Here is a 16198-nt window from a genome sequence, read left to right on the forward strand (position 1 = left end):
CCTGGAACCACGGGTTGGGAGGGCAGGGGAGAAGGAAGAGGTTGAAGACCCCTGCCCTTCAACTTCCTTACCCTGGAGCAAGGCTGCAGCCCATGGCCAGATGGATAGATGGCGCAAGGCACAGGAAAGGATGCTGCCAGGACCCAGTACCACACACACACAAACACGCCACACACACAGGGACCTGAACACACTCAAACCCCACAGGACCTTGCGGGGCCCTCCGAGGCACAAAAGCCTTCCTGTGTTCCCCAGTCCTTGGTCCTCGTTTGTAGAAAAAGCTTAGATTAGAGGAGTTACTAATTAGAGAAGCCAGGGAACCAGAAACAAAGGAGAAGCAGCCAGCCCACAGCAGCAGTGATAGCTCCAACAATGGTCAGTGATAAAGCAGGGTCCTGACTTCTCCTTGAGGGATGTGCACAACAATCTGACCCAAATCTTTGTTCTGCAGAAACCAAGACCCCACCCAGGTGGAGGAGGGGGACCACATGCTGACCACAATCATGCAGACCCCAGACTGGCTGGGACAGAAGGTTGATGATACTGACTCCTGATTACCTCATCACCAACCAGTCAGAAGAAAGTCCATGAGCTGCAGCCCTCAACCCAAACGCTGCCTTCTCTGAAAGTCATTGGGTAGTTTGGGTCTTTTGAACATGAGCTGCCTGGTCTCCTTGCTTGGCACCTGCAATAATAATCACTGTAGGGGCTCCCCTGGTGGTTCATTGGTTAAGAATCTGCCTGCCAATGCAGAGGACACTGGTTCAATCTCTAGTCCGGGAAGATCCCACATGCCATGGAGCAACTAAGCCTGTGTGCCATAACTACTGAGCCCATGTACTGCAACTGCTGAGGCCAACGCGCCCTAGAGCCCACGCTCTCCACCACAATGAGGAACCTGCACTCTGAAACAAAGAGCAGCCCCCACTGGCAGCAACTAGAGAAAACCCACGCATAGCAACGAAGACCCAGCACAGCCAAAATAAATAAATAAATAAATCTTAAAAAAAAAACACACAAAAAAACCACTGTACTTTCCTTCATCACAACACAGCATCAGTAGGTTGGCTTTGCTGTGATCAGGCGAGCAGACCCAAGCTCTATCCAGTAACAACACTGACAGACACACATGCACACAACAACACACAGTCATAGGAACTGCTCACACATAGACTCAGGCATCCCCTGCACACACACCTACTGACAGACACACATGCACATGGACCCCACCCAACCCCTCCATACATAGACAACAAGTTTTGCACTTCTATTCAATGCTGTTCTCTTTCATTTAAAAAAAAAAATGTAGTCATAATCCTCTAAGTTGCTTTCTCTTCTCGCCGCCCTGGGTCATGAGCACCCTTTTCATGGGACCAGGAGAAGGACTCCAGGTTCGGAAGCAGATGATGACGGAGGGGTGAGCAGGTGGACAGGCGCAGCAAGACAGGACAGACGTGGCCTGGGGTGCCCAGCAGCACCCATCAGCCTTTGAAGACTGAAGCGGATGGGGAGGGGGATGATGCCGTGGGACTGGAATCCCAGCAGGCCCTCTGCTAGGGCTGCAGGGCCAGCGGGAGGAGGAGGGTATAGGAGGGAGGGAGGGAGGGGCTGCGGGCCACTGCAGGAGGCTCCAGGAGCAGCCTGCTGGCCAGAACCTGGGGAGGTGGTGGCTGAGAGTGGGTAGACACAAACAGGAGGGTGTGGTGGGGGTCAGACCAGGGGTTTGGTTTCTAGGCTGATCTAGGCTGAGAGATGGTGAGGCTGGGGGTGCCGATGTTGCAGGGAATGCCCAGCAAGGCGTGGAGAAGCCCAGAGTCTGCACTGCAGACATGGCTCAGGGCTCCAGGCAGGAGGTGAACCAGGATCAGGAGGTGGCATGGAGAAGGAGGGGGGTGAATCCAGAGGGCTTAGCAGAGATACTAAGCCAAGGGCAATGGCCCTGGGACCCCCTGATTTTGATGGCATCGGGGACCCTATTTTTTGCAAACCGCGAGGGGATCAGATTCAGGGAAATGTGAGTTTACTTTAAGAGGCTGATGTGAGGGGCTCTGGTTGCCTGGAGAGGCCTGTGGGTGGTCTGAGGACAGGACCCCTTTAGCAGCTGCTTGGTGGAGGGAGGGACTGAGGTCAGGCGGTCAGGTGGGGGTTGGGAGCACAGGGCTGAGGAAGAAGAAATGACCAGACAGAGCTCCCAGAGTGGTGGAGGCTGGGGGAGAGGGGGATGAAGGGGCTGGGTGAGCCTGGAAGGCTAGGGTGGGGTGCAACTGGACTTCCAACGGGGGAGGGGGGGGCGCCTCCCGGACCGGGTCTTGGGGGCTGGAGCTCCAGGGCAGAGGCCTCTTAGGGTGCAGGGCCCATCCCCTGGGAGGGTTCCAGAAGGTGTAACGTGGGGAGTGGGGCCTGGGGACGCGACGGTGCTGGGCCCCGAACCCGTGAAGGCGGCGAGGCCGGGTGGGCTGCCACTAGGCGGCCACTGTGCCCGAAAGGGTGGGCAGGAGAAGCCCAGCTGCCCTTTCCTCCAACAGCCGCCCCCTGGCGAGTAATGTCTTTGTTCATATAGCCCTCCTTTCCGCTGCCCCATCGGACTCTGGACCCGAGGGCCAATCCCCTGGTTACAGTCACCTTCCCAAATAAACGCAGGGCCGTACACCCGCGGTTTGGAGCCCGAGACCCCGGGTGCCGTCGTGGGCAGCGGTAGAGGCAGGTGTTGCTGAGGCGGCGGGAGAAACACCACGGCTGCAGAGGAGGGGTGCTAGGACCCGGGGACAGGCCGATGAGCCAGGTCGGGGGTCCGAAGCCCTCTCCACTCCACATCTACTCCCCGCCCCGGGCCCAGGGCCTCCTGCAGAGCTCGGCGCCCGGCCCTGCCCCCTGCCAGGGCCCAGCCCCACTTTCTTGCCTGCTCCGCCCCTTGCCCACCCTCCGCCCCGCCCCTGCCCCGGTCGGTCCTCGCGTCCCAGGCCCGTCGTCCCGCCCCCTGACCAGCCCCGCCCCCGCCCGCCCCGCCCCCGCCCCCCGCCACCGGCCTGGCCCCCGCGGCTGCCAGAGCTCCGCTGGCCGAGCGGGTGCACCGCGGCTGAGCTCGCAGCATCCCGCTGCACAGACGTCCGGCTCGCGGAGCATGGCGCCGAGGTGCGGGCCGCGCAGGGCCACGGACGGGCGGGTTCCGGGAGGTCTCACGGGCGGGGAACGGGGGCGCGCGCTGTGCCCTAACCTGTGGCTTGTGCCTGCAGGTGGCCTTGGCTGCAGCCGCGGCGGCGTCGCCTCCTGGACTTGCTCGCCCACCTGGTCCTGCTGCTTGGGGTCAAAGCAGCGTCCACCGAGCCGGGTAAGACCACTGCCCACACGAAAGTGCCTGCGCTGGGGACGCCCGCCTCCGGCCGCACTTTGTGCGGGTCTTCGGCCGGTCCCAGGCGGCTACGGCCTCAGCCCAGCCCGTCTCGGCTTCGGTCCTGGGAGGCGGTCTCGGTTCTGCCGACGCGTGCAGTTGGCCAGCGGGCGGCGACTGGAGGGGGCCGGGGTCGGGCCGGGGCCGTATGTCCGGAGTGTCCTCGACTGCGGGCTTCGGGCCACCTGGGCGTGCCCGGGACCGCGGAGCGGGTCGGGCTGGGGATGGTGCGGACGGTCCGCGTCCTGAGATCCTCGTATCGTGACCAAACTTCGGCGACTCTGCGGGGAAGTTGGTGCTCGGCGGACAGCGCTGCGGCAGAGGGCCAGCGAGGGATCGGCCGAGGTCGTGGTAGCGGCCGTTACACGCGCGCTGGCTCGGAGACGCCCGGCCATCCGACGCCCGACCCAGGCCTGTGTAGCCGTCACCGGCCTAGTATCTCCCAGCGCCTGGGCGGCTGCAGCTGGTCGTACCTCTGGGACCCGGCGTTACCGCGCGGAGTCAGGCTGGTCTCCGGGGAGGACGGCGCGGTGCCGAGCGCAGCCGTGTGGTTTCCAACCTGTTGAGGCAAAAGTGCTCAGGTTTCCCCAGGGCCAGTTTTTGTGCGTCGCCCGGATCCGGGCCCCAGGCCTCTGTCCCCGCGCCCTCCGTGGTGTCGGATTGCGCGCGGTCCCTTTGATGCGGCCGAGCGCCGAGCAGCAGCCGCGAGAACAATGCTCGGAGGTCCGTTGTTTGGCGGCGCCCGCTCGCCGCTTCTCCCGCGTGGACCGCAGACGGTGCTCCGGAAGGCCGCTCGGGTCGCACGGAAACTCCCTTTGCTACCAGTTTGGGGGACCCCGTTCCCACCCAGACGGCCGCCCAGGTCCTCGTCCCAACAGGCCCCCGCAAAGTCCCAGGAGGAGCTCGCAGTTGGGGGAGGAGGGCTGCCGGACCCGAGGGGAGCCCCCACCCCCAAAGAGTCGGTGTTTTTTCACAAGTAGACCCTTTGCCCTGACACCCGTCCTGGGCAGCCCGCTCCCCACGGCCAGAGTGACTGTTGACTGTGGTCACCACAGCGGCCACACACCTGCTGCCACAGCTGGCCGGGGAGGGGGCATGAGCTGGGGGTGGGGGCTCCTGGGAGACGGCCACGGTAATCTGTTTCCAGTCAGCTTGGTCACCGGGTTAAATAGCAACGCAGACCTTTTAAAAATGTAACCACCTCATAAAGAGACGTTTTTAAAGAGATGGTGTGGAAAGCACCTGTTTGTAGAGGAGCAGGTAATTCCTCATGTATTTGTGTTAACCTGGGGGGCAGAGGGGGTGCTTTTAGGAAGTGTTTGTCCTTGCCGGGATCTGGGATGCTCGGATTTCTTGGGGCCCTTATGACCTGGAACTACTGTGGTGGCTTTCGGGACCACCCCCTCAGGCTTGTGCAGGAATGTGTAACCACAAAGCCTCTTTTATAATCGTGCATCCTCTTGGGAAAGGAAGGACACTGAAGCATCCACACCTCAGCTTATGAAGTTTTGTGACCAAGGGGAGGAAATCAAGGGTGATGACTGGGCATTAGAAAAGGAAAAATAAAATGTTATGTCCACAAGCTTTGGTGAGGTGAGAACTCAGAGGGTGCTCAAGTTAACGCAGACTCTGGGAGTGGTGGGGGGAGCGTGACAGATCAAGAAATGGTGTGTTTTACCTTCTGTCCCACCATGTGGCTGCTATGGGGCTTTGCATAGTCCCAGGTCCTCTGGGAGGAAGGAAGCCCCTTCCGAGGTGCCTGATGGAATGCAGCTCTTTCTGTTCCCTGGGGCTTAAAGCAGGAAGCAGGCTCAGCGGGCTGTGCATTGCCCACCCCTCCCCCTCGTGGGGAAAACTCAAGTCCTGTCCGTGCTGGGCCAAATCCCTTTGGGATGGGGTAATAAGTGCCCCCTCTAGACACTGTTGGAGAAGAGCTAATGTATGTGAAATCCTGACTTAGCAGGGGCTCAATTTGTCCTGGAAATGCTTCAGAATTCCTCTTGGGAGTCAAAAACTTAAGCCCTGTTGGCTGATTTTAACATTTTTTCTGACCTCAAATGATGCGCTTTCCCGTGTCTGTCTCTGAGCTGCACTTGACCCCTCCCCCAAGTCTCTTGCTGTTTTGTTTGAGGCATTGCCATGTCACCCTGATGCTCTTGACTGGTGCCATGAGCTCCCGCATAACCAGAACCCTCAGGGACACTTCGAGTGGCTTTACAGCCTGGAGGTCCAGAGCTGCCTGCGGTCCCACTCCTGGAGGAAGTACGGGGGTGGCGCCTGTTACAGTGGCCCTCTGCCCGTGGGTCAGTCCTCTAGGACTGAGGAAGAAGGACCTTGCCCAGTGGGCATTTGCAGGGTGGCAGGGACTAGGCTAAGAGCATCACTTGAGTCATTTTGTCTTTGGCCCCTTCCACACGTGATCTTGGGCTCAGGCTCTCAGCTCTCCCCACCCCACTCCCCCAGACCTGTGTGTCCCACCCTTTCTCACCACTAGGACCTCCCAGCGTCCATCAGTGGGTCCAGGTCTTAGCTGATAGCTGTGGTTCCCCTCCCCCACTTCCTGGGTGGTCCTGCAGGGTTTGGGCTTGAACAAGACACAGCCAAGACCCCGCGTGACCCCACGTCTGCAGTGTCTTCATTCCGGGTCCACAGGACCTGAGTAAGGGACCTAAGCTGAGGAAGGAGCTCTCATCCAAGGCAGACTTGTTTCGAGGGGCCGTGTCATTGGGGAGTCTTCAAGGTTCAGGTGCAGGACCTCTAAGATAGTCTTGAATTTCAGCAAAACTTGTTTTTCAAGCACTTCTGCTTTCCTTTAAAAGGAGGAGGAGGAGGGGGAAAGTCCTTGCACAGAAACCTAGAAGGAGAGAAACTGACTCCATCCAGAGCTTGAGGGGCTGGGTGAGCCTGCCCCGCCCGGCCTACTTCACCCTGAAAATACAGGTGCACACATGCTCAACAAATGTGCACACACATGTGCACACCCACACACCTAAATGTTTCACATGCATATGCGAATATGCAAGCATATGTGCACATAAATGCACCTGCAAATGTGCACACACAAATGTACACTTGCATACACAAATATACACACATGCACGCATATGTGCACACATGCACAACAAATGCATGCACTTGCATGCATGCACTCACATGTGCATGCATGAATGTATATACGTGCACATACATGTGTGCACACATGCACACGTATGTACACACACAAATGTATACACACATGCACACACTCATTTTCTCCCCACCAGAGTGCCTGGCTCTCTTCATCTGGGTTGTTGGAGATGTCCTGGGGCTCCGTGGGGGGCAGAATGGGGCAAGACCAGTCTTCTGACGTGATGGCTAGCAAACCCTTTTGTGGTTTGAGCAGTATTAGGAAGAACTGGTCAGCAGAGGGGGTGGCCCCCAGGCCCAGGGGCTGACTTCTTGCCAGTGCTCAGGGGTCGGATGCAGTGGGTGAGGGGCAAGCTGGTCTTGCCACAGCTGTGGCTAATAAGCAGATCCCTGCTCCATGTCTGTCCTCAGTGGCCACCCATCACCCCATGGCACATGCCCATTTGCAGCCCTGGTTGAGGGAGGTGTGGCCACCCTGGTACCTGTGAGGGCAGACCACAGATGGCACATTCTAGTCTCAGCTCTGCTCAGAAACTTGGAGGATCTGGGTTAGCTATCATCTGAGAGAGAACCCCACAATGGCCCCTCTTTGCAGAACACAGTTGGCCAAGCACCAGCTGTCTGACGTCTGGGTAGAAGGTGACATTGCAGGATGTAAGACACAGAACGACCCGGAACTGGATGGTATTGGTGGGAATAGGGGAGAGATTACTGGGAAAATTAAAATATATGTTTAACATGCTCATAAGATGATTGAATTTGATATATTTTGATGGCAATGTCCCCAGGATAAGGAGAACTTTGCGGAGGGGGTGGGTTGCTGCAGTGTGCCAGGGAGTTCCCACAGCTCTGCCCACCTGCCAGGTCATGTGGCTCCTCTGGGCATGCCTGCCTCCCAAATCTGATGGCAAAGGGCCTGGGAGGAGCCCTCCCCCAGGTACAGCTCCTTCCTGAGGAGGACTGGGCCTCTGAGCCCCACCCTGCCCTCCCGCCACCTTGGGAGCAGGGGGAGGGGTGGTGGGCTTGGCCTCAGTTTCCTGCCTTAACCTGAGGCAGGTGCTCCGAGCAACAGGTGGCCATGCCATGAAGCTTCTCTCGGCACTGGTGTCTGACATGCCTTATGTTTGCTGCTGCTTGTGGTATCTCCTAGTGGTCTTCCCCAGTGGCTCAGCAGTCAAGAATCTGCCTGTAATGCAGGAGACCCGGGTTTGATCCCTCGGTCAGGATGATCCCCTGGAGGAGGGCATGGCAACCCACTCCAGTATTCTTGCCTGGAAAATCCCATGGAGAGAGGAAGCCTGGAAGCCTGGCGGGCTACAGTCCACGGGGCTGCAAAGAGTCAGACATGACTGAAGTGACTGAGCACGTGGTATCTCCACCCTTGTCGGGGACCTTGCAGTGCCCACGGCATTGCTCAGGGATTCTCCAGGAAACACAGTGCCCGGCTGCTCCCCAGTACAGCCTGGTTCCAGCAGGGTGTGGATGGGTGATGCGCGCTGGCCCCTGGGGTCATGTTTTCCATTGGTGGTTCTGGGCTGCGCTGAACGCCTGTCAGAAGGAGCTTTAGATCACAGATGCGCTGAGTCAGACGAAATTTGGAGGCTGTGGGGCAGAGTCTGTGTTACGCCAGCCTGCCTGCAGGGGCCCGTCCACTGCCCCAGCTCCTCCAGCAGAGGAGGCAAGCCTCAGCACGGCCTCCTGGCTGTCTTCAGCGAGCGCCCAGGAAGGAGGACTTGTTTGCAGGCTGGCACATCTTTCTGGAATTCCACGCTTGTAGATGGGGACGCTCCGGCGCTGATCCACCGTGACGAGGCTGGTGGGATAGGGCAGGAGGACCCAGCACTGAGCTGGGGCGACAAGTGGGGCTGTCAGCCACCCCTGGTTTCTGGATGACCAGGTGGCTCTGCCATGGGTCTAGCTGGCCCAGGCACTGACCATGGTCGGGGTTGACCTTCACAGGGTGTTTTCTTACAGAGGCCATGAGACCAGAACTGAAGGCTTAAGGATGGTTCTGCAGGGCGACAGGATGGGCCTGTGTGACTGGAGCTAGCACCTAGGTGATGGGTCACTGTGGGGGGCCTGGCTGGACACTGCAGAAACCTGCCCATGCTCCTGATGGACGGGTTTCAGTGGTTTTCATGGAGCCCGGACCGAACACCTTCAGATATCACACCTTATAAATTTATTTTATTCATCCAGTCATTCATTTAATTTTGGTGTCCGGTGCTCATTTTACTCTTTGCTCTGTTCTTGAGCAAATTCAGATCGGGCAGTCAGGCCTGCTTGTTTTGAGTCTGAGCTCAAATCTTAGCGCCGGTACCAGGCTCAGGCAGCTGGGTCTGTTGTTTGCACAGAGCCTGCCAGGCGGGTGGTTCTCGGTGAGCTGAGAGGCGCCTTCTGCTTTGAGACTTGAGCTGGCGAGAAAGCAGAGCCTGAAGGGCCCATCCCAGCAGGGGTATACTGTGCTCAGGCTCCCACCTAGCAGAGGGGATGGGAAGGGCCTAGGGGAGGGGTGCCCACCAGCTGCCGGGGGGTGGGGTGGGGGGCACATCTGCTGGGACCTGGATCCAGGGGCCCCGTGGCTTCCAGGATGAAGGGACACCGTTCTTCCTCATTCCCATTTAGGCAAACCAGGGGACTTCATCTTGGTGCGACTACAGTGATTTATGTGGCTTCTGCTGCTGTGACAGTGCCAGGTGGGAAATCCCACCCCCAACCCGTGCTGTGAGGAGGGCAGGGTCGTAGGAGATAACGTTTCGGGACCCCCGGCAGCTGGCCCAGGGCCTGATGCAGGGGGTGCTGACCCTCGGGAAGGGGCCCTGCCTCCCTGAGCACCCTGGTTCCTGTGCCAGCATGCCAGTCTCACAGAGTCAGGGTTTCTCCCAAGTGAGGGCTCACGAGTCTTGAGGGACAGCATCAGGATTCGCACTAGAGAACTTCGGAAGGCCTTCCTTTTACCCCAGTCAGTCTGGGGCTGGCAGGTTGTGGGTGGTGACCCCAGCCTTCTGGCCTGGGGCCATTGACTTCCTCTTTCCTGACTCACCTTTGAGCACCTCTGCGTGCGCCCTGCCTGGCCCGATAGGTAGGTAAACAGCAGTGTCCCTGGTGACACAGGGCTGGCCGAGTACATCCACTGTGGGGTCTGAGCTCCTCGTCTGGGGGGCCCCTTATCAGTGCTGGGGTCGAGGGGGGCGGGGCGGGTGGTTGTGGTTGGAACCCGCGGGAGGGTGGGCATCCCCCCAGATGGACAGGAGATACCTTCAACTTTTCAGCCCAAGCTGCCAGGGCTGGCATTGTTGCTTTGAAAATCTTGCTTCTGTGGTAAGTGGAGAAACGCGGTTTCTCTGTAGTGAGGGTGCAGGTGCTGGTGTTATTCGGCCTCCACACATCTCCTTGCTCTGACATCTGTTCTGTGTCCCTGCATCACCTTCCTCGTCATCATGTCCGCCTATGGTGTCACCTTGCAGGGGGCATATTTGGCATAGTTTCTAGTTTGTGGTCAGGGTTGGAATTCCTTAAAGCATGGAGTTGGGTTTTTTTTTTTTTCTTCTGTTTTTTATGGCTTTTTCCTGTGGAGGTGGGGCACTGCTCAGGGACCACACTGGGACCCATCCACGTCTCAGGGGAGGTATGGGCTTGGGAGAACTCCGAGAGGCAAACGGCTGGGCTGGCAGAGCCCCGGGGGCCACGTGCCACATGGGGCTCTTATCTTCTTTACTCCACCTTGCTGGGCGTGGAATTGGAGCTGGTCCTTGCAGAAAACAAGTGTGGGGTCACTAAATCCTCATGTAGTACAACTGGCAGGCAGCCCGGCTGGCCACTTTGTGTTTGTGGCTGGGGCACTATCTGCTATGTGGGCTGAGTGCCAGGCTCGAGGTTTTAATTCTAGTTCTGCCTTCTAGTGCTATGTGACCTTTAGCAGATTCCTCACCATCTCTGTGCCTCTGGTCTGTAAACTGGGAAGGACAGTGGGCTCTGCGGACCTGAGTAGGGCATTTCTGCAGGGAGCCTCCCTGGGATGGATGCATCCTGACAGCCCTTACTGGGCTCCCGGAACATCATGTCAGGGATGGTCCCAGCCAGCCGCCAGGGTGGGGCGCAGAGGAGGGCCTGGTGAGAGCAGGAAATGGGCCCACGTGACCGGAACGTGGTTTCTGTGCTTCTTCCCTGTCCGTGGGCTGCGCCTGCTGAAACGATCATGAGTGTCAGACAAAGCAGCCCACTCACCCCGAGGCCCGAAGCCCTCCCAGTGCTCGGGCCCCTGGGCCAGCGCAGTCTCGCCCACCCACACGTCCCATGGGAGCAATTCAGGGAACGCAGACTTGCCTCTGCCTGTTGCATCCTGTTACGAGGCTGCTGTATTTTGAACACTCTCCCACTGAGATTCCACGGGGCCTCTTGTTCTCCACCAGCCAGGCCGGTTCCTGGGTTCCTGGGTCGAGGCCCTGTCAGTGCCGGGAGCCGGGCTCAGCCTGCTGGGATGTCATCCAGGCGGCGTCTGCTCGGACAGCAGGCAGCACAACATCCTTTCTGCCCTCGGTCACCGCGGCCTTCCAGCCAGGATGAAGGGAAGCCACCCTTGATCCCGTCTGTGCTCACGTTCAGGGTCTCCCCACCTGACCCTGTGCCTCGAGACCCCTCCAGTTGCTGCCCCACCCAGCCACTGCCCAGTGACCGAGCACTGACCCCTCTTCCATTCGTGGAGGGCCTGAGGGCTTTAGAAGGCAGGCCCCCAGGAGAGGGCTGCTGGACCTCTGCTCCCAGGGGCAGGTGCTCTGTGGAGCTAGCCCATCTCTGTGGCTGGGGGAGGCCTTCTCTACCGTAAATCATTATTGCAGCGAGACATCCTCTGTCCCTCCACTGAGCACCGCCTGGCTGCTCCTCAGCCTCTTGGCTGCTGGCCAGGGCGGGGATGCAGATGGTCCCTTCTGAGCCCAGATGCCCCTCCTGGCCCGGCCTTCCTGCCCCGTTTCAGGTTCTGGCTGACACTTTGCTCACTTCTCTGGGTCCTGGGATTGCAGGGTTACCCTGCCCCCACCCTGATGGGCAGTGTTGGCAGCAACCTCTGCTTATTTTGTGTCCTCACATCTCAGCCTTATCCCCATGGCACCAGGGGAACCGTCTCAGTCCAGGCCACAGGGCAGCCAGGGCCTTCCTGTTTCTGGCTAAAATGAGCCTCCATCCCTGGGAAACTCGGGTCTAGCCGGTGGTGACTCAGAATCTGCAATGCTCTGCCGATCCTTCATAACCTCATATTGTGAGATAACTGAGAATGGACACCACCCGTTCCTACACAGCCTTTACTGCCATTGTGGGGAAATCCGACCTCTTAACATACCTGGGCTGTCCTCCCTGCTGACTCCGATCTGGCTTGTATGGATGAATGGTCCTTCTGGGTGCAGAAGCTAGAGGCCTGCGGGAGAGCCAGCTGCCAGTCAGTCTGCTCCCCGGATGATATAACACCCCCACCCCCCCCACCCCCAGACAGGGAGCTCACTGTCCAAACACCTAACTTGTGCACATTTAGGAACTTAGACAAGCACTCACCTCATTTGAACTTTTACTTCCCGTGGCACATGGTCCGCTGAACCTCAGCCCCAAGACATCCGTGTCGGCATCCACAGGACTGCGAACGCTGCCTTATGTGGTGAGAATGACTTTGGATGGCATTAAGGCTCCTGAGCCTCAGAGATTACCCTGGATTACCCAGGTGGTCCTATGTGTAATCCTAGGTCCTGCGAAGGGATGGGGGAGGCCGAGGGTCAGGTCAGAACAGAAAGACGTGATGGAGGCAGAGGTTGAGGGAGAGATGGGAGGATGCAGGAAGGGGCTGTGAGCCGAAGTGCACAGGCTCTTAGAGGCCCAAGGGGCTCCCCGGGAAGGAGCACGGTCATGCTGACCTGGGTCTTAGACCTCCGGCCTCCAGAATTGTAGGAGCTCAGCTTGTGTGGTTTTGAGCCCCTGATGTGTGGTCATTTGCTCCAGCAGTCACACGACTATGTCCAGTGTGTGTGGTTGGGTCACCAAAAGGGGTGGAGTTGCGGTGATGGCAAACCCTATCATCTGTAAAGTGATGCTTCCCACCGGCATGGAAACTTTAATACATTCGAAGGCCCTGGGATGCCCCCCACGCCCTGTGGGGGCCCTGGTGTCTCCTTGCTGACCCCGAGTCCCGAGGGTCCACTCTCTGGCCTGTGTGTCCTGCACCCTGGGCTGAGGCTCTCTGTGGAGAGGTTAGACAGGCCCGTCCTAGGGACCTCTCAGGGTTTGAGCCCCAGAGTGACCCCACGTGTCCCCTGTGGCACCACGGGCTCCGACATGCTGGGCTGGGCTCTGACTGGTGATGGAATCCTGAGCGTGGGGGAAGCTGGTGGACAAGGGGCAGATGAGCATGGCCAGGGAGGATGGTGGAACACTCGAGAATGCCTAGATGGGCCTGTGAGCAAAGCGACTGTGTGGGGCGCTGTCCTGGGACTCTTGGCTGGCCGGGCCCTCACAGGGCGGGGCTGGGTGTTATCCTCCACAAGGTCAGACAGCGACCCGCTTTGTTCTATTTTTGGAGAATGAGGCAAATGGCACAAAAGCACATTCCCAAAAAGTGCCAGTTCTGCCCAGCACCCTGGCATGTTGAAGATTTTTATAAAGAAAGCTGACCAGCTGTTGAGCAAGTGGACACTACTCAGAGCTCATCAAATGGACCAGTGCCTGAGTGGACCTTCAGCCATCCATGATGGGCCTTCAGTTATCCGGGTGCTGGGTGGACCTTCAGTTGTCTGGATGCTGAGAGACTCAAGGGCCAGGGAAGCTGGGGGCCAGAGTTGCTTCACTTACGAAAACAGCCACACTGACCAGTCTGCGAAGTGGGCTCCTGCCATGTGAATGCTGTCTTTGTTGCCCACATACAGGCTGTTGTACCCTCTCCTCTGGCACAGGGACCTCTCTGAGAGCTTATGTACTCAGCAGAGCAGAGATGTCAGGCAGGGTGTGCAACCAAGAGGTCGGCCTGACTCCAGCAATCCTGGCTTTATGTCCCCTGGGCAGCATGCGATGGTGGCGGGTAGCCAAGAGGAGCTGGGGACTGAGCCTGGGGCCTGGTTTGCCCTCTTTCTCGTCCCCTGACTTCCAGAAGTGGACCAACCCCCACCAGGCCCTCTGCCAGCCACCTCGGGAGCAGCCAGGGCTGGCCCAGCCCGGAGGTCACTTCCTGGCAGGGACCTCAGGGGGCTCTGTGGGGAGGCTGTGCAGTAGCACCCCACTCCCCGCCTCCTCCAGGCCATGGGACGAAGGAGGGGCAGGCACACTCCTCTGCCCAGAATCCAGGGCCTTGGGCGGCAGCATTGTCCACAGCAGCCTGATCTCCCTGGTCTGTTCTGTCCCCGCTGAAGACCCCACTCAGTGCAGGCTGAACTGGATTTTGGATCCTAACTGGTTACTAGACACTGGGTAGCTGTTCCTCACTCACTCGAGTCCCGCTCTCTATTGCTCCACGGACTGCAGCAGGCCGGCCAGGTTCCCCTGTCCTTCACCATCTCCTGGAGCTTGCTCAAACTCATGTCCACTCACTCGGTAGCCCCAGAAGGAATGAAGAGGCTGAGCCAGAGACACGGGATGGTTGAATTCTAAAACCGCAGCCCCACCCGCCTTCACCCCATCCTCCTTTCCCGTCGTTTTCCCAGTTACACACCAGCATCCCTTGGGAACATTCCGGGATGATGAGTGCTTCCAGGGCATTGTCTCACTCTGAGTGTAGGTGTTTGGAAGAGTCTGATTTGATCTTTGCCCTTTTCTTCACAAGAACAGCCCTTGTGCCATCATGTGCTTTTTCTAAAGGTCTGAGTGATGAGGAGTGTCTCCCATTTTCCCAGCTCAGGACATGCGTGTTGGAGCCACGTCCTAAAGGGCAGCACCAGGCCTGAGCTTCTGGGAGCCCCAGGCACGGTGGGGTCTGCAGAGACCCCCTTGTGCCACGGTGTCCTGAGTGGACATCGTGGTATCAGCAGTGATGGTTACTGTCTGTGACTGCCCGAGCCTTGGGGCTCCCTGCCTTTTCCCTGTGCCTATAAACTGGCCCCTGGATGGCCCACCACGCCTGTCCATGTGCCGGGGCCTGGGGTCCCTGCGACGTCTTTCCTGGGTGTCCTCGCTGCCCTGCGGCTCACAGCTCTGGGTCTTGGTTCAACCACCCCTGTACCAAGGGGTCTGGGCCATGTGTCCTGCCCTCCTGACGTCCACCTGCCCCTTCTCAGTGGTCAGCGGGCCAACTCTGCCCTTTTGTGAGCTCCGGCTCCCCAGACCTGGGTGTGCATGTTGGGAATACCACATACTGGCTGTGGGGTAAACTGTTCCAAACCCAAGTTGTGACTGCCTCTGCCAAGGTGAAGCCGTGCCATCTCCACCCCAGTCTTCATGCCCCCAAGGCTAGGTTGAGGGGTCACCTATGGCCTGTGCCATTCCTGGGCCTGGTGGCCGACCCTGAGTTGTGGTGACGTTCGCGCTGGTCGTGGGGCTCTGCCTGGCTGCAGACCACACCGGCTTCATCTGCAGCAAGCACGGGAGTTTCTCCCTCCCAATTTATGTCCTCTCCACCTGCAAGCCTGGTCGTTGGTAACTGAGGATATGAGGGGCCCCTCGGATGAAAGCCCCTTTGTGTAGGGCCTGCGGCTGGCTCCGCCCTGGGCTGGCGCTCGCTGCCCGGGAAGATACGATGGCCCTCTTGCCACAGGAATGTCTCCACGGGGCACCGCAAGCAGCGTCCTTCTTTATCCGAGCTATCAGCTCGTGACACTGAGATTTGGGTCCCCATTTCTGGAGAAAGAGGAGAAAGGTCACACCGTCTAGACTCTAATCCAGCACCATGCGTTTCTTCCTCACCTGTATCCTGGCAACAGGATTATTATGGCCAGCTGGGGTGGCATTCCTGTGGCCCGGCAAGATGGTTCCCAGTCTTCTCGCTCCCTGGAACCTTCAGGGCCAGTGGTGGGTGTGGGCAGGGAAAGTTGCGGAGCCAGCTGTCTTCAGGCTGCCAGGAGCCAGGGCTGCAGGACTCCAGCGAGAAGCTCCAAGGCTCTGGACCAGGGGCTCTGCGGGCAGCATGTGCATCCAGTGTGGTCCCTGACCCCAGGCCAGGTTCCGTGTCCCACTACACATCCCTGCGTTTCAGCCAGAGGGGCAGGGCTGCCAATGGCCCACCTGTGCTCCTCAGCGCCCCCCCCCCCACCCCATGCCTACACTGGAAAGCCAGCCCCTCTGTGTGGCTCCCAGCAGGCTCCCCAGCGCGTCTACATGGGTGCTGACTCTGTATCCAGCTTAGCTGCTGCCTGTGCGGGTCCCGCTCAGCACAGTCTAGGCTCCTGCGGGCAGACGGGCAGGCAGAGGGCTCTGGGTGAGACTGGACTTTGTCCCCGGAAGTGTTTGCAGTTTTATGGTTTGTTCTTGCTGAAATCGACAACCCTGTGCTCGGCGCTTAGTACCCCTTGTGAAGAGACCCGCAGCCCATGTTCAGAGACCACCCATCCGTGCCTCTGATCCCAGGAATGACAGTGGGTGGGCTGAGCAGTAGGAGTTGTCCCACCGCAGGGTCAGCAGCAGTCGGAGGGCAGGAGGAGGGAGGCACACCCAGTGAGTGGGTCCAGTGTGTGTAGAGCAGCGAGGCTGTGCTGAGTAAGGAAGAGTCCAGACTCCCTC

At 58.9% G+C, this 16198-nt stretch overlaps 1 protein-coding gene across 2 annotated transcripts in view; it reads left to right on the plus strand.

Annotated features, from left to right (window-relative positions):
• Nucleotides 1–3002: 3002 nt before the first annotated feature.
• Nucleotides 3003–16198, plus strand: part of COL18A1 (collagen type XVIII alpha 1 chain) — a 96367-nt gene continuing 83171 nt past the window's right edge. For both annotated transcript variants that reach the window (XM_043474599.1, XM_043474600.1), the window contains exons 1-2: nucleotides 3003–3132; nucleotides 3234–3328. In XM_043474599.1, coding sequence (XP_043330534.1) covers nucleotides 3122–3132; nucleotides 3234–3328 — 106 coding nt within the window. In that variant the 5' untranslated portion in view covers nucleotides 3003–3121. The remainder of the gene's footprint in view (nucleotides 3133–3233; nucleotides 3329–16198) is intronic.

This window comes from Cervus canadensis, chromosome 7, assembly GCF_019320065.1.
Source record: "Cervus canadensis isolate Bull #8, Minnesota chromosome 7, ASM1932006v1, whole genome shotgun sequence".
NCBI classification, from domain to species: domain Eukaryota; kingdom Metazoa; phylum Chordata; class Mammalia; order Artiodactyla; family Cervidae; genus Cervus; species Cervus canadensis.